This window comes from Sander vitreus, chromosome 10, assembly GCF_031162955.1.
Source record: "Sander vitreus isolate 19-12246 chromosome 10, sanVit1, whole genome shotgun sequence".
In the NCBI taxonomy this organism is placed as follows: domain Eukaryota; kingdom Metazoa; phylum Chordata; class Actinopteri; order Perciformes; family Percidae; genus Sander; species Sander vitreus.
Window position 1 is genome coordinate 30704563 of NC_135864.1, and position 21786 is coordinate 30726348.

General features: G+C 40.0%; 1 protein-coding gene across 1 annotated transcript in view; it reads left to right on the forward strand.

The window, feature by feature from the left end:
• Positions 1-21786, forward strand: part of LOC144524676 (X-linked interleukin-1 receptor accessory protein-like 2) — a 449564-nt gene that overhangs the window by 275272 nt on the left and 152506 nt on the right. Inside the window, 2 exon segments of the mRNA XM_078261101.1 lie at positions 1869-2055; positions 2146-2299. Coding sequence (XP_078117227.1) covers positions 1869-2055; positions 2146-2299 — 341 coding nt within the window.

The window sequence follows — 21786 nt, forward strand, 5'->3', positions numbered from 1 at the left end:
CTTCAAATCCAAAACAATGTTGACAACACATTGCCTCATACACATCATAGCGAAATTCAAACTTTGTTCTTTTTATTTCATTAGATTAGGCTCCAGGCTCATAGCCTACTGTCATATGTGATATCATGACAGCAGGGTGTAGTGTGTTATCTCTGTCCTCCAACATTGCACCAATAAAAATAACAACTCACATTTTCTCAAGTCCATAGAGCCTACCTGTCTTACAAGTTATTGCTTCAGCTGTGTCTCTGCACACCTGATCCAATTAAGAGCTGGACCCTAATTGTATCAGGTGTGCAAACACAAGACAGGAGTAAACCTTGCGGAACAAGTAGGCTTTAGGACTGGTTTGAAAAACATTATTATGAGTAATATTTTCAAGTAGCATTAAGCTGTAAACAGAGCGTTGACATATTATCACCTCATAGGTTATTGTGGCTAACACATTAGCAAACAGTGGCTTAGCCTATTTACACATCCAGCAGACATGTAGCAATAATAGTATTTATTTGGAGTTGTGTCGGTATTGATGAATTTCAGTTAAATATTCACTATCCTCTGCTCTGTTTTGGTTGTCCACTAGTGCCATGAGGGAAATAGGCTCTTTAGAACAACAGCTGCCTGCTTCGACTGGAAAAGAAGTTAATGAGGGCAGTAAAACTAACGTTAAACCAAAGTTGTGTTCTGTAACCGGAAACAAATAACTGAAAAATGCTAAAACGCTAACTGAAAAATGCTAAAACGCTCTGTAGAGTTAACAGGAACTGCAGAGTCAGGTAACAATTATGTTTGTCCCTTTCACATTACACATAGTCAATTAATTGCATTGTCAATAAAAAAACAAATAAATGTAACCTCAAATGTATTTGTATTTTAAAATAATTAATCCTAAACAAAATTTAGCTACTAGCTCGTTTTTGGATCAAATTTAGCTACAAGCTACTCTGCTGGGTACCAACTTCAGCTACTAGCTACTCTGTTTTGAACCAAATTTAGCTACCAGCTACTCTGTTTTTGTACCAAATTTAGCTACAAGCTACACTGCTGTGTACCAACTTCAGCTACTAGTTACTCTGTTTTGTACAAAATGTAGCTACTAGCTACACTCTGCAGAACCAAACTTAGCTTCCTGCTACTCTCTGTTTTGGACCAAAGTTAGCTACTAGCTACTCTCGGTTTTGTAGCACATTTATAGATTTCATCTATTACATGACACAGGTGCTGAAGAGAAAGACAAGTAGGTCTTTTTTTTTAACCTAGTACTGAAACGTTGCCATTACCTTTGCAAGTTAGACAGTGTGCAGAATTTGTTTTTTGCAATGTTTCTTAAAGTTAGAAATTTAATGGCAATTTAATACAACCAAATATCAACAATTTCTCTTTGTCATGGTGGACAAACCCTGACATTTTTAACCTAAACTGGCATGAAGACTGATCCTTCAAAACAAGCCTTTAGGGACAAAATAGGATGCATGCAATAAAATGAATACATCACTGCCTCAACATTGCCTAAAGATATACCTTTTATAGAGTTTTATTTATTATGAAATAACATTTGTGTGTTAGAGGTTTTACAACCTATAATTTATTTTGGATGGCAATTCCTTCAATGTTTTCTAATAAACACTGAGATGTCAGAGGGCCTATAATTTTACCGAAATACCCACAATAGCCCCAGATGTTTCAACCAATACTTTTGCCATGAAACAGCTCTTGCACTGTTTCACAAAGAGTTACAGTTTTGGACAAATGGAAGATCACTGTTATTGTTGACTCTTGGATGAATAAATGAAAGTTTAAATGTCGGCCAATGTCAGTAGAAGAACATGACAAAAACATTTTCCCAATGTTTTTTGTAATCTGTTCAGGAACTCGACATACTGCGTGAAAGTGTCCATGTCGATGACTGTGGAAGAGAGTGATGAGGGAAAATGCTTCAGCAGCAAAATCCGACATCTGGAGAAAGCTGAGATAACCCATGGCAAAATGATCACCTGTCCTGATATAGAAGACTATTTGGCTCCATACAAGCAGCCACAAATGACCTGGTATAAGGTATGACACACACACAAGTTTAGAGTACAAAAGACATCTGTCAGTCTTCTGTAGACTGTTGTAACTTGATCCGTCTGTGTCTCTTGTCAGGAGTGTGAGCGGGTTGAATGGAGAAGCTCCATCACTATTAACAATACACACATCTGGATTCCTGAGGTAGAGGAGGGCGACGGGGGAAATTACACCTGTGAGTTACAGTATGGCTCCAGACTGGTGCGGCGGACAACAGAACTTAAAGTTACAGGTAGGACACTGTGCATGGATGGATGGATGGATGGATGGATGGATGGATGGTCCCACACACAAGTATGTGGTTAAGAAACATAATTAATTATATAACATGGAAATGAAAAGAGAATGTATTTGACGTATACATTCAAGAAAATCAAGATGTGTTTTGGCATATGATGGCAACATAAGAAGAACATGTGTCTTTAATGCCAGAAATAATGAATGGTGTCTATCTACATGAATTGGTGGATGGATCCATGAAAAATAGGATAGGGAAAGGGGTAGGGAATGATGCAATGGGATTAGATGAGTTGGGACAGGACTGGATACTATACAATAGACTGAGTAAGCATTGAATGGTCATGAACATGACAGAGAAGGATAAGATTGGATAGGAATTGATGATGATTAAATCATGGCAAAGCCTTTTGTTACTAACCTGGACTTAGAAACAGCGGGGGGAGCCTCCCCAGAGGACTTCAGGCTGCAGTCCTGCTTATAAGGTGCTAGACGTTTACAGCTATATTTTGGGGCCCAGCCCTAATGTGGCCATGAATGTAATTACTACAATTTTGAAATCAATTCTAAAAAGCCAGTGAAGGAGGGGAGGCTATAATAGGCGTGATGTGGTCATGCTTGCTTGAATTTGTTAAGATCCTTGCTGCTGCATTTTGGAGTAACTGCAGTCAATAGAGAGAACTCTGGCCTAAACATGAATACATGTTACAGTAGTTTGAACAGCATTAAATAAAAGCATGGATAACTTTCGACAGGCCAGGAGATAGAAAGGGTAAACAATATCAGATTTTGTGTAGTGTTTTTGAAGTGGAGAAAGCAGAACTTTGTTGACTTGCATCAAAACTGAGGTCAGACTCCCAAGTAACATTTATTGACAACTTCCAATGTTATCAAGGCTGTTAATGACATGAGAATATTGCAATTTTCCCCAGGTGTTATTGGTACATTGTTGGCGGTGTAAAAACTAAAATGTATATTTGTGAATGATTTCCCCAAGAGTAAACAGAAAACAGTAGTGGATCTTAATTTGAGCCCTGTGGCACACCACTAGCCAGAAAGGCAGTAGAATAAGAGGCATTACCAATAGTAATAGAGAATGTTACATGCTTTCTTTGTTCTATGACAGGATATGATGGGTTGGGATGGTATGGTCATGGACAATACAGATAGGTAAGGATGGGGTCTATCAACTGTACAAATATGTAAATTGTACAAGTATGTGGTGTCCATGGAGTCAGGCAGTTTGCCAACAGTACTAGGTTATCGATTTTATGTTATCAATTCATTTTACAGAATTGATTAATTATATGCGCATTACACCACTTGGAGTGGTTTTGGGTAAACTGACTGCATCAAAGACAGAGAGTGGACGTAAACCATGGCAGGAATATGCAATCTGCCTGCTTTCAATATACAATGGATCTCTCAGTGACTCCAGAGCATCCATTATTTTGACAGATGCCTAGACTCAGCAATACATCATTTGTCATTACTACAGCACTTTTAAAGTTTCCTCTTTGTGCAATACAACTCTACCCTTAAACAACGGAATGCATTTAAATCCATGGCACCATTTTGTGTACATTTGTATTTGGTCTATTTGTTTTATTCCCAGATTAAACAATCAATGTTTAAAGCTTTAGTGGCTTTTGACTTAACGTTGACTCTGCAGTAACATCTGCACTTTGTTGTTCAGAGTTTAAGCTGACCTCCATCTGCACTTTTGTACTGTGTATGTAAGAGTGTGTTTGGGGATATGCAAAATGCATGTTGGTGTCTGTGAGGAATGACAACATGGTGTACTTATTTTATATGACACACACACTGTAACATGCACCCTGCCTTTGCTAAACACATTCAGACACTGTTTGGCAATGCTTACCCACACATAAAACACACACATACACAGAGAGTGATTTTCTAGTCTGACATAGCGTGATGTGCTATGATAAGCAGCATAGAGTGAAAGCCTTGAACAATATCCTTTTTAGAGCATGCTGTCTTGCATGTATTGCTCCATATCTTTTACATTTTGAGTCCCAAGCTCAGGGTCTTTTTCATCTCACACTTTGTGCTCTGGTTGAGATGTACAGCAACCTTTTTGTTAAGTAGAGTCGATATGAACAGTCATTGCTTCATTTGTCAAGGAATTATTCAACACCACTTTTCCTCAGTTCCCTTCATCTACTCTCCTATGGAGGAAGATAACATGGGAAATCACATTATCTGCCTGTGAGTTTATTGTGTAAGTACTGTTACAGAAATAGTTTCTGTTGGCTACCATGTTGAGTTGTCACATTGGAATTTTTTAGATTGTACCTAAACCAGTGCTAAACACTATGTTGATATATGATCATTTTTGTCTCCTGCTAAAAGAGAGCAAGAGCTCAAAAGATGGAATGAGTATTAGAACCATAAAAATAAAATGGATAGAAAGGACATTCCCATTCAAAATAACGCAGGAAAATGTTCAGAGCGGCAGCCGTTTTGATGTGTATGTGTAGGTTTTGCAGTAACGACCAAACGTGAAGTAGAGTAGTATGTTAGGAGGCACAGAGAGCAGGCCGCTAAATGAGTTAAATTTAACAACGTTAGTGGTTCATCCGCACACTGTTTTCACAGCGTAGGAAAGCACATTGCTATCGCCATATGAGTGACCATTTTGGCTTCTTTTCTGTGCTGTGACTGGTGTGGCGTGCAGACGTGTCAGCAAGATAGCTAACTAGCAAACCGTCTGCTGGTTGGATGGTTGGCTTGCTGATTCCGCTGTGCTTTCATGCTGCATTTGTTACGGTAAATGAGCCAAACAGTGGGCTGGGTCTAATGGTCCGCTGCCGTCCCTCCCCCTCACTCCCCGCTGCTCGTGAGAACGTCTCCCAAGCTGTTTTGGCTAGCAATCCTCCTATCGAGCTGTGACACACTTTACGGCTATCAACAATCGCCATTGTCTTTTGTACTAGTCAAATGACCACAGCAAGCGGCTCAATGTCCTTTCTATCCATTTTATTTCTATGATTACAACATAAAAAGTTAGAGTGCTACAAAGAGGTTTACTGTACTATAGTGTTGCATTTTGTTATATAAAATACTAAAAGATCAATGCTTTCAGTTTGTGACAGTAGTGACCATTGCTAACATAGTGTAGTTCATATATATCAACAAACATTAACAAATTGGCATAAACATAAGATCAGATTCTGGCAAAAAGGGAAACTGGGGTAAGAAAGTTGTAGTCCTCTTTCTCAGAGGATTAGATTTGTAGCAGCAGAAGTAGCCAAATTCATCTATGTATAAAATAACTGGAACAAAACATAGCTTGTATGTATGTATGTAAGTTCAAAACAGCACTTACTTTTGGCATTCAGTCCACTCATTTCTTCAGTACAGATGTTGCATTACACATCAAATGGCACAGATGCCCAGGTGACATAAATCAACAAATTCCAGGTTACCTGAAGTCAGGTAGGGAACCATGTTGTAGATGATAAAAATAGACAAGAGAAACTGAAGACAGGATGTGGGTACATCTCATGCTCCAAGGGAAAACACATTATGCAAATATGTGTATAAAGAAATCTATGTCATCAGTCTGAATTTACATAGCGTGGTAAATTATCAGGTTTGCCCAACAACCCAAGACCCAAGGGTTGTTTTATCGTCATAAGGCAAACAACCACCAATATGACACACCATACTGAAATACTGTCCCATCAGTTTGATTGTTCTTACTGTACAGTAGTAAGGTTTATATCCACCTTCCATTATATCTCTGTGTTGTTTTAAGCTTCATTTTGGGGACAGACTAACTCTGTGATGCTATGTAAGCATGAATGAACCATGCGTGCGTGCGTGTGTGCTGCACACACAAAGTGCTGTGAGGCCAATTTATCTAGGAAGCCAGAATATCTCTCTGACTCTTATTACTTTCCTTCCTCATTCAGCCTCTCTTATTCCTCTCTATATTTCTCCACATTTAGATCTTTGACTCTCTCTGTCTGCCTCTTTTCTCTCCATTTTTACACACACACGCGCACACACACACACACACACACACACACACACATACACACACAGCTCCGAGCCAATACTCTGGCCATTCCAGGCCAATGCTCATCACCCGTGGCAAGATTGGTGTGTGTCTGTGTGCATATATAAATGTGTGTGTGTGTGTGTGTGTGTGTGTGTGTGTGTGCATTTTTTACATCTGACTAAACTATCTGGCTGGAAAAGAAAACGGAGATTTGTGTAAGATATACTGTGTCATGGTACTTCAGCCTTTTAGCAGCGACATTTGCTGTAATAAAGAATCCATCTCACATGGTGGAAGCATAGGATTTCTTCAATTTCAGCTCAGTGTTTCTGACAGCACGCTTAGACTGTAAATTATTTTCAGTGAAAGCAGCCCTTAAGACATCTGTCAGTGTGTGCCAGGCCTTGGCTAAACATCTCTGTCCTTGATCCTGTAGTTGGGTCTGTGTCTCTTGGCAGCAGGTTTTATCGCCCTGCTTTCAACATTAAATGGAGATTAAAGTAAAGACACAGGCAGAGCCTGCAGATCAGCTGCTGGCTATGATGTTGACTCCAGGATAATACACATAGCTGAAAAGAAGTGCTGGAAATAGACCCAAAGTTGTCTGTGAGATTGAAAAAAAACCTGCAATAGGAAGGATATGTTCTAAATGTCACACACTCAATGTGCTTCATTGAAAGCTTCTTAAGTTTAGTTTTTTAAACATTTACTGCTTTTTTAATTAACTGCTGCACCCGAGGGAAGGGTACACTTTGTAAATCTGGGGCAATCACTTGTATGTAAAATGCTGCTGTCCATTCTTAGCTCTGGGATGTTTTGAGGGAGAGACGTGAGGCAAAGATGCTGCGTGGGACAAGTATATGCTAGTATTCTGAGTACAACTGGAATTTAATTTTTGCATTTTGGTCCTCTGATTCATCCCACTTATCAATACAGTCAGCAGCGGCTGTGGCTCACAGCTCATAGAGGCAAATAGAAGGTAATTTTTTTTTTTTTCAACCTATTTCCCCATGCATAGACTGATGTAAACAAAAAATCTTTGAAATTGGTCCAGCAGTGAGCGAGAACGCAGGGACCGGCTGCGGCAAACCGTGCTGCAATTCAACCCAATGTGTGCGCCCTCGATCTTTGTCCACTAAAAGTGATTGGTTTTGCCACTGACAGACTCAGATTGTTATTAAGTGTATTACAAGATTATTTATCTCATGAGGTGACTTCTTGTCCGAAGACAGCGGGCGTTCCAGGAGTTAGTTGTTTCGGAGTACAGAAATAAGTTTGAGTCATCTAAAAGATTTTCACTGGCATGGCTCAATATTTAAATGATTTCGACAATGTGGATGAGGTCATTAAATCCGATGGCCGCAAGTATTCATTTTCAGTATCAAAACAAAACTGTGCTCTCTGCGCTTTGCTCTGCGCCCTCCTAGCGGTGGGCAGAGAGCAAATCGCTTATCCTGTGTGGTTTTGTTCCAGGGCTTTCTCCTGTTGGAGGTCGGTTAGGGGCCTCACACACACTTTAGCATACTTTACAGAGAGAGATAGACTCAACTAGGTTTTAGCATATGCATATGTGTTTACGTCGCCCGCAATATCTTTGTTTACATGGAATGGTCAGCTAAAGCTGTAACAATTCCAAATTTTGCTGTACAATTCATTTTCTCTGGAATAATTGCGATTATTGCGATATTTCAGTCAAAGTAAAAAAATATTTTGGTATTACTTTTTTTTTAAACAAAGTTTTGAATGAATCTCAGGATACATCTTTTGGTTATAACTGTTATGTCACCCAGATAATGTAATAACACAAGTACACAGCCTATGAAGTAAACGACGCCTATTTATAATCATCAATTTTTTACTTAAATGAACATACAATTTTGACAATAGAACATTTATCCTTATCAATAAAAAAACAAAACAAAGCATTAATCATTAACAAAAAAAACAAAGTGTGTTCAATTCCTCTGACTTGACACGGCTACAGCCCAGGATGTTTTGAGTTGGTGTGGCAACAAGTGACAGCTGCCGTTACCATAGCTTTAGCTCAACGGTCCAGCCGATAATCACTTATACAATTACAATTTGTCATCTAAACAAAATCAGCAATTACCATCAACATTCATACCCTTTAGGGCCTTAGCTAATGTTAGCTAACAAGTTGTTACAGATTAGAAAAATAAGATCACAAATCCCCAGGGAACTACGGTAGCATAATGAATGACGGCCATTTCCGCTACATCGTCGTCATTTACGGTAATGTTACTAATTTAACAAAGCACAATAGTAGATTCAACACAATAGACGGACAAATGCATTACTAAAAGATGTGTAAAGGTGCTTCGGTGGATTTTTAACGCTGGAAAGCTGTCTTGACTTGGGGGCATGGGGCGTCCTCTGGTAGGAATCCATGGGATCATAGGATAGCTATTGTTCTGTGACGCTACAGGGACATTGTTTCTATTGTTTCTATTAGAAACATGTTTGATGGATGAAAAAAAATGTGACCCATCTCATTCAAAAAATGCTTTAATTGCGGTTAAACAAAAAAAACGCGATTACGTAAAAAAATTACGGTTGGACAATTATGTAATAATTGTTACAGGCCTAGGGTCAGCTAAACGTAACGCCCTCATGAGTTTAATTACACCGACAGGAAGAGAGGAACTTCAGAGTTGGGGATGACACTGCACGAAAACACATTGAGTTTAAACTGTACTGTTTGCCTGAACCTTCTTCACGTATGTGAATACCAGTTCTGCTGCTCCTGAGTTTTTCCTTAAAGGTACAATATGTAACATTTCTGCATTAAAATGTCTAAAAATGACTATACCTATGTTATATATTTTGAGTTGTGTACTTAAACTATCCTAAATGTTTCCAACAACGTTCAAACCCAGAGAAATCTGTTATTTTATTTTAATGAAACGGGTCGTTTCATTTAGTCGCCTGTCAGTGGCGTCCTAAAACCTTGGACCCTTCTGGTTCCTCTAACTTCCGTTAAAACACGGCACCCAGATGATACGTTCGAGAGTAATTGTAAATCATTCAATGTCACAGAAAGAATAATACTCAGTAACCGTAATACATCTTGCTTTCTGCCACACAGCATCGTTTTGTCATTGATTACATGCCACTTACAACATAGTAATGCAGCAGAGATCTTATTTATTGATACATTTCAATATCGATTGATCCAGCTTAACGTAATGTGCTACGTTGACAAGTAACGTTAGCGTTAGCTCATACTAATGCTCGGTGGGGAACGTTAACGTTATAAGGTTACAACATCGTTTAACACGTTCATGAAGTTATTTTAAGTATAATTATTTTGATCAAGGTAGAGTTAACGTTAAACGGCACTGGGCTAACCCACGATTAAGTTAACGTTAGCGTTAACGTTAGCTAGCTGTATAGATAGAAGACAAATCGAATGTTAATTTAGCCAGCTATTCCACCCTGTTTTTTCTGCCTCACTCCCCATCGCTAAGGGACTAGTTCAGTCGGGATGAAAGCAAGAAGTAAATCCCACGTCTGTGTTGCTTGTCTGGCAGTTCTTTATTCACATCTTCTCTTGTCGGGCTCTTGGAAGCATTCTGAATTATTTTCTGTGGCAATTATCATTTTTTTGACTGTCTGTTTGAGCTCTTTATCATGGCATTCTGTGACTACAGTGATTCTTGGCTGCCTGACAGAAGATTCAGTCTGTTCCTGCACTCATTTTAAGTCGTCAGGAATTAATTTCCTCTGCTGCAGCCAAACCCGTCACACAAACGGCCAGAATATCCTGTACAGTAAACTAGACTGATTACACACTTTTATGGTTGACTAACTCTTAAAAAAAAACACTTTAACTTGGAAAAAAAAGACTTTTGGCTAGTCCTCGAAAATACCACCCAACATTTTTTCAAATTTGATAATAAAAACAAAGATTCAGGCCAATATAGTATAGTGGACAGAAATACAAAAAGCAGCTGGCCCTAGTAGATGAATCTGCAAGCTCAAGTTGTATTTGCTCTGGCAGATGCGTCTGGTTCCCCCTCTGCTTTGGACAGATTTCCAATAACTAATAATAATCTGCTGGGCCAATCACAACCGTTTATGTATTATGAGGCGTGTTTGAGACAAGAGGAGTGCCGTTCAGACATTTTTTAAAACGGCCAAGACGGATGCAGCTGATGTGGAACTTTATGTTGAAGCCACTATCGCATTTGTGATTTGGTCTGGCGACGTCAGGCTAATTAGAAAACACCTTTCTTCAAATTCTGATGGCAAACGAACAGCATCACTCGTTCATAGATATATTTCTCTGATTGGCTGTAGGTCTATCCAACTGCATCCAGAGGCATTTTGGTCTACGCTCCATGATAACGGCTCTTGGAAACAACAATAAATGGAGAGGTTCCAGACTATTTTGTATTTTTTGATTATGTCTGGCAACGGCAGGCTAGTATCAGCAGGTATTCAGTTAAAACCCTGTGTGATTATAGCATCTTCAAAATGATTTTAGTGGATTTTGGGGCAGTCTATGTGATGCCTTCAGCCCATTGATTTCAATCTCCCCAGGTCCTGATTGTGGGAGAGAGGAGGAGGGGCGTGATGGCATATGTCGATGTCGTGTTTGTGTGTGTGTGTGTGTGTGTGTGTACAGAGTCATATAGTATCACTGCTGTAGCCTGGGGACCAATAGCCAAAGAATAGATCACACAGGGAGACACAGATATACTTAAGCAAATGCATAGACACACAAAGGAATAAAGCAAATGCATGGTTGGTTGGGTAGAACAGGTCAGAGCAGAGATCACTCAGGGTGAGTGGAGAAGAGGGAGAGAGATGTGGGGAGGAACGGAGACAAAAAAAGATTCAGAAAAACCGAACAACGAGAGAGAAACCGTTTAGGACAACAGAGTGAAATAAATGTAGAAAGGGGAATTAATAAAGAATCTGGCTCTGTCATTCTGATGTTGGCATTTAGCTCAAAGCAGTGCATCCTCATAGAGCCGCTAGCATGGCTGTAGACTCTTGAGTCTTGTTACATCTCAAGTTTTAAAGTCAAGCTGTAGGGAGACATTCACTTCAAAATATAGATAAATGGATGTAAGATGTACTAACTAAAAGATAAATAGACTGCTAGAGCGAGAGAGAGAGAGAAAGATGTAGAGTGCTAGAAACAGACGGGCTGAACTCTCTAATCTGGTTTTTTATATCAGTCATATCCCACAGTTAAGAGTTCCATCAGCCCTGAGCTGCCTTCAGGAGCAATCTGCTACATACCGCTGTGTGTGTGTGTGTGTGTGTGTGTGTGTGTGTGTGTGTGTGTGTGTGTGTGTGTGTGTGTGTGTGTGTGTGTGCGTGCGTGCCTGCAAGTACAAACGAGCAAGAGTATTGTATGTGTATCCTATCTTTAGTTGTGTGTAATACGGGGAGGAAATCAAAATGTGTGGACAGCTGGTCGTACATGTTAGGAAACGGATAATAAAAGCAAACCAAGGATATCACTGAAGACATGCCATATGTTGTGATTTGAATAATCGGTCCCCAATATGTCTTCTTTAAAAGATTCTTTCTTCATTACTGACAGTAAATGTAATGTGAACGCAGAACTAAAATAGTGTACATAGCTCAATTGCTATATATCCATCCATCCATCTTCATCCGCTTATCCAGGGTCGGGTCGCAATTGCTATATATTGCATGATATATTGTTGAAAATATTGTTAATCGGGGTGCCCTTGTAGCTGGTAGGGAAGGTACATTTTCATGTTATATTTGGGATGATGTAGAATTATATTTCAGGTTGTATTTTGTGATTTAACAGGGCTTCACAGAGGTGAACTTTGTCCTTTCTAAAATACCGTAATCTGGCCCATTTTAAGGGTCAGTTCACACAAATTACTGGGGAAAATGACCTCAAGTGCTTTGTGAAAGCCGTCTCTCTTCCTCTTCCACCTTTAATACAAATTAGATGAATGGAATTAATTTGTGGTGCTAACACAGCAAAAAAGCTTTCGAAATAAAGTCAACAGCAATTGCCTCTTCCCAGAATCCACAGATAGAACTGCGTACAGTTTCCATGGCGACATTAAGAAGTAGCCCCTATGCAAAATGTCCTCACTGAGGTCTGAAATGACAGTGTCAGTAAAACGGCATTCACATCTATTATTTTTGGCTAGAGGCAAAAATAACACCCAAAAAAAACAAAAAACGTAACCTACTCGCGGCATTTTATCGCGGATGTTTCTGCCTCCCTGAAATATTTTACATCATACATGATAAACCCCCTCCAAAAAGAGAATTTCACTCCAGGTTGTTGACAACTGGCCCTGGTTTTAGTGTCACTAAAACATTGAGGCACTGCTGACACAGCATTTCCATTGATTATTTACTGTAATTTGGGTAAATGTGAACACCGAACAGTTTGTGTTTATACGCCAGAAACAACCAATGAACCAACTGTAGGCCACGGACTACAGGTGGTCGCCGTACCCACTAGCTACATGCTAGCTTTTTTTTTTTTTAGTACAAACTGAAACGCTTGCAACTCATTCTCGTTTGTCTGCCTCAATTTACGCCCTTTAGAGCGAATAAGCACCTGTTCTCCTCCACTTCCCTCTTTTCGTAGACCTTGTAAGCAGTTTTAGCAGCTCATTCTGAGCACACCTTTACAATGTGCTCTGTGACTTTCTTTCTCTCTGTTCGTTGCTAAATCTCTGAGCTAATCCAGTTAGCATCCATTTTCTAAATCTCCTTTATGTGACATCATCGTCTAATCTTGTTCTTCTGCATACTTTGTCTCATCCAATTCTTCATTATAACCCCAGTCTCTCTCTCTCTCTCTCTCTCTCTCTCTCTCTCTCTCTCTCTCTCTCTCTCTCTCTCTCTCTCTCTCTCTCTCTCTCTCTCCCCTTTCTCTTTTCCAGTCTCTTTCCACCCGTAGCCATTTTTCAGTCTCATCCATATTTCAGAGGCATTTTAAAGTAAAATGTGTGTTAGCAAAGTACATAGCATTCAGGCTAAATTTAACACTGCTGAGGATTTCTGTGTTAAGATGTGTATTTGTGTGCGTTTGTGTCTGCATGTGCCTGCAGAGAGAGGCAGGAAGAGAGACAGAGAGACAAAAAGAGGGGATTTGCCGTGGTGCAAAATATTTGTAACCTCATTGGAATAGTGTTAAGCCTAATGCAACATTACTTTCCACTGCATGACAGTTTTACACACACACACACACACACACACACACACACACACACACACACACACACACACACACACACACACCCTCTCTATAGGACGCAGGACAAACAATTCTTTCTTTCTCTTCCAACCCACTGTCTACATTTTTTACAGCCTGTCTCTCACCTTCCTCCCTCAGTCTCATCTCTATTCATATCCCTCTCTTCTTTTGTTTGTCTGCCTCTCACTCTGTTTTCTGTCTTCTGTTTTCTCTCCATCCCTTTCATTTCTTTCAGTGTTGCAGTCCTCCCTTCATCTCTTATACTTGTATTCTCTCTTCCTCCTGTTCCATCTTTTGCTCTTTCCCAATTTGACACTGTGTGTGTGTGTGTGTGTGTGTGTGTGTGTGTGTTTTTGTGCATGCGTTAAGGGCCCATGACCTAGTTAGAGACTCACCTCCTAATTCATTGTGAAATTGGCTCTGTTCTCCAAAGACAGATGGGCTCGATGAGGTTACTACTTTCTCTCTCTCTCTCTCTCTCTCTCTCTCTCTCTCACACACACACTTCCCATTAACATGACTTTGCAACCTAACGAGACAGAGATGGCGGGACACACAGAGGGACAAACAACTCTAAGAACAGAATATCCCGGTGTTGTTTTTTTTGGGGTGTTTGTGAAGGAGGATTCATTTATTTAAAAGAGCTCAGGCGTCATTCACTGTAACATTTAAAAGATGCATGATGCCAGTTTTAGCATTCATCGTCTAGGTTTACATCCCCAAAAATATATATATGTCTGTCTGTCTCTCTCTCTCTCTATCTATCTATCTATCTATCTACCTATCTATCTATCTATCTATCTCTCTCTATCTATCTATCTATCTATCTATCTCAATAGAGAGAGAGAGATGTTGTATTTAGTTTTTTCCAACTGCTTACACACGTTTTCAATACTATGTCTCCTTTTTTCAAAACTCTACACACAATTCCCAAAACTGCACACACAACATGCAAAATGCCTCACATCTCCTTCAAAATACCATAAACACATCTCAAAATGAAGCATTTGCATCAACACTTTTTTCATAATAGTACATTTTTGGATATACAATGTACACACTGTGGTTCTAAATCTAAAGCTCTTTTGTCTTTCATAGGCCTGTATCTCCATTTACAATGTTCTAGAGAGAAAGTAATCTGCTGAGAGGGGTTGAAGCGTTGTATACAGTAGCATGGAACAAGAAAACAAAACTACAAACATGTAAAACAAAGGTATCATTTTTAGAATAAAGAATATGTGTGTGTGTGTGTGTGTGTGTGTGTGTGTGTGTGTTGTGTGTGTTTGTGTGTCGGGGCGGGGGGGGGGATTGTATGCACTTTGTGCAAAACTGATTTGTAATGCTGAAATAGTCATTAGATAGTTGCATGCAGTATGGATGCCATTGTAAAGCTACTCAAGATGGGCTTCTCTCATGGTCAATCCGTGGTTGATCACATAATGTATAAGTGTGGCCCTGATCTCATCAGAGATGGCTCTCCTTCTTCCTCTTCTTCCCTCCTCTTCCTCCTCCTCCTCCTCCTCATGGTCATCCCCTCTCTCTCCCTCCTCCTCCCCTTGCTCTCTGTCTATTGTTGGCATCCACTGTTCAAAACCGGTAATCTGACCTTTTGACCTCTGTATAGGCCTATACTAAAGCAGTGATTGGTTAGTGTTCAGTTAAGCATATTGTGTTTGCACATATGTGTGTGTGTGTGTGTGTGTGTGAGCCCTGGTAAATAAGTGTAGCATTTTGATTGGTTGTGTTTAGAAAAGGAAAGCAAGTCACTTCCTGTTAGATTTGTGTGTCTTAGGTAGAGAATTGTGTGTAATGTTTTTGAAAAAAGTGTTTTATGCGATTTGAAAACTGAGTGAAAGGCTGAGAAACAGCTGATGGTTTTGGAGATTTCAAAAATCGTGTGACATGGAAAGATTTTGTGTGTAAGCAGTTGGAAAAAACTGTAATCAAATAATCGATGCATCGAATCGTGGACATGGACGACGCTGCATCGATAATCGGCCGGGCCATAATCCATTATTTCTGTTTACAATTTAATGTAGGCCTAATAACCTTTCTGTTTACATATTCTGGTATGTTTTGCACATTCAGGAAGTGCCATGTGCTCAGTGCTGTAGTTTTATGTATCCAGTTTATTTAGTATTAGAGCACTGCAGGATGTTTTGCTTTTTAAGCTTGAAAAGCTATGAATTAAATATCCTATATGGCTTTAATACAAAAATGTATTTGACGCATCGTGATGCATCGAGATATCGAATCGCTGATCTATCTCTCTCTCTCTCTCTCTCTCTCTCTCTCTCTCTCTCTCTCTAAGACACATGCGATGATCTTGTCATACAACTGCTGAATTAGGCTACTGAGACTTTCTTTGGTTGTCGATCTGTTCCTGTCCATTCTGTGAAAACTCTGAAAAAAGCCTCTCTCGTCTGTTTTAATTGGTATTACAAATTGGTGTCATAGATTGTTCCAATATTTATGTACATGAACCCACCTTGAACCGATCCTCCTCTCCTCTGGTGCCTCTTTCTTATCTATCTACTCTCACATCACCAAAGTGAATGGAGCTATTCTTATAAAATATATATATATATGCTTGCGTGTGTCGTCAAACCTTTGGAACTGTGTTGAACTGCTTTGTGTAGCTTTGTTCTCCGAGATCTTTTAACTGCTTTCGTAACACTACTGTTGAAAATCTCATTCAAAGAAAGATTTCTTTCTACATACAGAACAGCCGTGGTGTTTTGAAACTTGCTGTATAAAATTGAATTCTGCAAGACATGTTTTGGACTTTAAAATAATTATCATACCTGACAAATCCTTGTAGAAAAACTCATTAACACATTAGCGGGAATGTGTTTTCGACAAATGTCCTCAAAATAACGTCAGTGATACATCCATAATGATGCAAATGTATGCCACCAACAGCAAAACTGTTGAGTTATTTGGTTGTATAAAGACAGTTTGCTGTTAAAATTATAAACAACATTCAAACAGGCTGCAGCAAGGCATTTATCAGTACTGTTTTTAGGATTATTTGGATTTTTTTTCGTCTGGATAATACAGTGGAAAAAGACTACGAAGAAGCATAACAGACAGCACAGTTAGTGAGTCCCTGAGCTGATAAATCATGTCAATGAAATGTGGGTTGTATACTCCCTTATCACGCATCCCCATGCTTTAGTTTTAATTTTATTCAGTCTATCTACACAGAGGTAGAGTAATACAAAATGGTCAAAGAGCGTGGTAAAACAAAGAAGCCGTATACATATATTTCAGCATTGTAACCTGGTCTAAGAAAGTGATTTAGATGTTTTCTCTTTGAAGTACAAAAAGGTTATCAAACTAGGGAATGAAATAGAAATTGGAAAAAAAGCCTTTTAAAGTAATTAACGTCTAAAATATATACTGCATTGGTACATGATGCCACAAATCTGTGACCCTGCAATATCTGACATTAAAGTCACAAAACCAAGTACATATACCGAGTATATACATACCGAGTCGACCGTTCTCTGGGATATGTTTTCATGCTAATCGAATGTGACCAGTTTTAGCGCAAACCGCTAATTAGCTTGTAACGCTAGTAGTCGGGGCACGGGTAAAGTAAAAAGAAATCGCTATTTTATACCACTAATAAGGCTCAAAATAGCACCACACTTCCACGGAGGTGGATAGTGATTTCTTTTTACTTTACCAGTTTAGTCGATAATCTCAGTCAACTTCAGCTGCTAAAGGACGGATGCTTCTACATGTGGTCTAGTTTTATGTCATCAAGAGAACAGCAGGACCCAGGGAACACAACAGCCTTTTTACATTATATTTAAATTCAAGAGCTTTTATTCTTTTTAGCTTTCATTGCTGATGTGTATATACTATAGTACACATTGTTTACTGTGTGATGAGCAAGGACTCAAACTAACATATGGGGACAGACTAACTCTGTGACGCTATGTAAGCGTGTGTGTGTGTGTGTGTGTGTGTGTGTGTGTGTGTGTGTGTGTGTGTGTGAAGTCGAGGTGACTTCATACCCTTTGTTTTTTTCCACTTGAAACATGATTCATCCACTGGTCTGGAAAATAAGGGAGTCAAGAGGTACATTATGTATAAGCGCACACACAGACAAAAGTTTGATTTGTCCATTGATGAAGAAAGGCACAAACACGTTTACACACACACACACACACACACACACACACACACACACAAAACCCAGTGGTCAAGTTAATTGCATTAAACAACCTTAAGATGCAGACCCTTCTGTCTCTCACACATCGATACCTCAGACAGAGAGGCAAGCAAAGAAAAACACCAAAAGGACAAAACAAGAAAAAAAGACTGAAAAACAGAAAAAAACAAGTTGAGAATAAAAAAGTGGAACGATTATGCAAATTGGTTTACGCCGGGTTAGCCACACTGGGACATTAATAACAAACTTTGTTTACTCTGGGTAGACTTTGACTAACTTTGTCCATAGCATTATTATCTATGGCCTGCAGAGAACAGCGGTCCCATTTATAAACGTGACGCCACTTCTCACGCAAAGGTTGTGATTTATAAAAAACAAACGTGACGGGAGAATGTGCGGTCCTCCACGTAAGTACTTGTGGGAATAACGATTGCTCATAATAATAGCACATTTTTTCACTCCATATCATCCACGTTACCATGAAGATTAAATCCAGCAGTGTTATTTGCGCTTGTACTGAGTTAGAATTGTTTCATAAACACCTCCAACTCAAATCTTAAATAAAAATTAGTTCTTAATGTTTAATCGGCGCTGTCTCGCCGTCACATTGTCCACTACGGAGCGCAGGAGGAGGAGATGGCCCGACTGCATGGAATACAGGATGGCATCAAATACCCTAGCATTAGATAATGGCAGAACACAGTGTAAATAACTAAATATATGTCTTTAACACTGTGCATATATCATCAAATGTCAAAGTCTGGAAATTCAGCCGTTAAGCTCTCGCACAATCGTTACCCTTAATGTCCTCGTTATCGCTCCGCACTTTAATACTGTTTGTGACAAAACCTGCATGAAGAAAAGTAACACTTTCTTTCGTCTTCAAATTGTATCTCGGGGTGGGGGATACCACTAGTTGATGCTGTGATTTTGGCAAGGTGTTAACAATCACAAATTGTTGTAAACATATAAATACTGCGGTGACCCCTGTACGTAATGCTGCATGATGGCACTGCTGGCCCTGCAGGAGGACTACGGCAATGGAAGAAACGGGAGAAAAAGAGACTTCAGGGACCATGACAATAACTGTCTAATATGCCGATTTAAATTCCCTAAAGCTGAGCTCTTGGATCTATGTACTGAATTGGGTCCAGTAGAGAGGGCAACGCGCCAGAACCGTGCCATCCCGGTCCAAATACAGGTACTCGCCACTCTGGGGGCCACTGGCTGTTTCCAGAGGGAAATGGCAGACAGCAAAGTGTTTTTTTTTTTTAATAAATATTATATATAATCTTCAACTTTATCACTAAGGCTTGTTTGGATATAATATAGTTCTGTTAAATCTTATTATATATGTCTGGTATGTCGAAGCTGTCCCCGAGTGCCGTAATGCCTGCTGTTTTGGACGTATTATTAATACATGTAGTTATAGATCAGGTTTACCTACACTGTGCAAGAACTGGCCGAAATTATACTTCAATTTGCAGCAATTCCAGAACATCTGAGAAGTTTTTAGCTTTTTCTCCGCCAGTCATCATGATTCGGTGTAACTGTCAGTGTCATTAACATACTGATCAGCATTCACGAGGTGCTTTGCATTGACTATTTATGGTTAAAAATGAGCGTGTACAGGGCGGGATAAGAGGCTGATTCACGTACGCACACTTGGGGGTAATGTGTGATTTATAAAGGGAACATTGATTACAGGTGTGCGTACGCACGGTTTTATAAATCAGAATTTTTTTTGGCGTACACCATTTTGGGTTTTTGGGCGTACGTACACTTATAGTAAGGATCCTACGCACAGTTTTATAAATGAGACCCCTGGTCATTTCATCATCTGTTTCCCCCATCTGGCAGAGAGATCCAATATGGAGAGAATAAAATTACTTTTCCAAGCAGAGACCTCACTCACGCTATCTGCCATACTAAACGTTAGATCAATTATTTAAAAAGTAATATTTAAGAAGTATTCACATGGGTTAGATTGAATTTCTTAGAGCTATTCACCGTTTCATAATGCAGTGGCAGGTTTGAGGTTGGGGGAAAATGTAAAAAAAATAGCAAAATAAAAATATAACAATATTCTACAGAACTTCACATGAGGACGTTAGATGTTCTGTTATATCAGAAGTGCAAAACAAATGTTTCCCAACCTTTTATTCACAGAGCGAAGGCAAATTCATATTAATGACTGCTACCTGCACTTTATTTAATTCACAAGAATAACATTCATTCTACAGCCAGCACTGCAAACTCAGTCACATAAATCGAGCGAGAGGACTCTCATGTTTGGGCTGTGTTGAATACAGAGCTGGAGTCAGGACGTGTTTGGTCTTGCTTAGGGGAAAGCTGCTAGCTTGGCTCGGTCCAAAGATAGCAAAAAGCCTGCTAACACCTCTGAAGCTCACATGTTGTATCATTTGTTTTATGTGCACAAACAAAAAATGTAAAAACTGCAATACTATGGTGGTGAAAGTAAAAGCAAATGGCTCTTTTCTACCGCGGATATTTTGACAGGTGTAATTAATTACATTAATGAATGCTGCATTCCATTCAGGTGTTCCAGTTCCAGGGCCGGATCACTGTCAGGGCTTACTGGGACACCTACATCCTGTAAAACAGAGCCAGCACTAATGTTTGGAGTAACACCTGTGCTTTCCCTGCTCCGAAAAGTTAAAAAGTCAACTGTGAACAGGGCCATCGTGTGCCTCCTCTCAGAGCCTGATTGGGCAGAAAGGGGAACACTAGTCTATATCGACAACGTTTCATGTACGGTATGTCGGATGTCCCTCATTTTCGGCCGGATGTCCGTCACCTTCTGCTTTCTTTGCGTTCTAAACTCCGGTCAATTCTGGAAACAAGCTAGCTACGAGCTAGAACCGACAATCAAATTCTATTTATCTTTTTTATTTTTATTTTCATTACACACTCAATGGCCATTTAAATTCCAGAGCTCGCCTCCGTGCATGCACATGCTCGGCGGGGCGGCTGCGGCTGAGGTAGTAGAGCGGCCTTCTACCAATCAGAAGGTCGGTGGTTCGATCCCTGGCCCTGCAGTCCCATGTCGAAGTGTCCTTGGGCAAGACACTGAACCCCGAATTGCTCCCAATGCTGCGCCATCGCTGTGTGAATGTATGTGATGTGTATGTTTATCTGATGAGCAGGTGGCACCTTGTACGGCAGCCCCGCCCACAGTGCATGTTTTTGCGCTGTGGAGGAAGGTCTGGCAAAGCGAGACCTGGACAACACTAAATTAACATGGATACTAAAAATAAATAAAACTTGCCTGCAAATTAATGAATTTAATGCGGAACTAATGTAATGCGGAACTACTGTTAGCTACGCGGTTTCTTAGGGACACCTAATCTGTAGCCCCGCCTCGAGCTCCACATATGTATGCGGCTTTTTGTTAGATCGACGGTCCAGAGAGTGAGTCAGAGCTAGCGTTAGCAGCACTAAGGACGTGTATGGCGACGAATGGTGGCGACACACAACAGTTAGAGGACCCGCCGGCCTCTTTAAGATCGCAAGTTTGGGAAAACTTCGGCTTCCCAGTCAGTTACAGTAGTACAGGCGAGAGAGTGGTGGATAAGACGAGGACTGTGTGTCGGCGTTGTTCAGGAGCTGTCGGGTATGTGAATGGAAATACATCTAACATGCTAACGCATATCCGACGCCATCACCCAGATGTGATCACTGGAACGAGACAAAAAAAAAACTGTCCAACTTCTCCTCCCTACAGTGCTTAACCAGCCTTTAGATATGAATACAAATATGGCCAAAAAAATCACTGACGCTATCGGAATTTGCATGTCATCTTCAATGCGCCCGTATTCACTTGTAGAGGAACCTGGCTTCAAGTATTCGCTGCATCTACTCGAACCTCGTTACAACATGCCATCCCGTCCACATGGGAGGCAAACTGTAGTCCCTTCCATATACAACCAAACACGGACGTTGATGGAGCACGAGCTGTTAGCGGTACCCTCCGTTTCACTAACGACTGATGGTTGGACCAAGGGGGTAAGCTTCTCC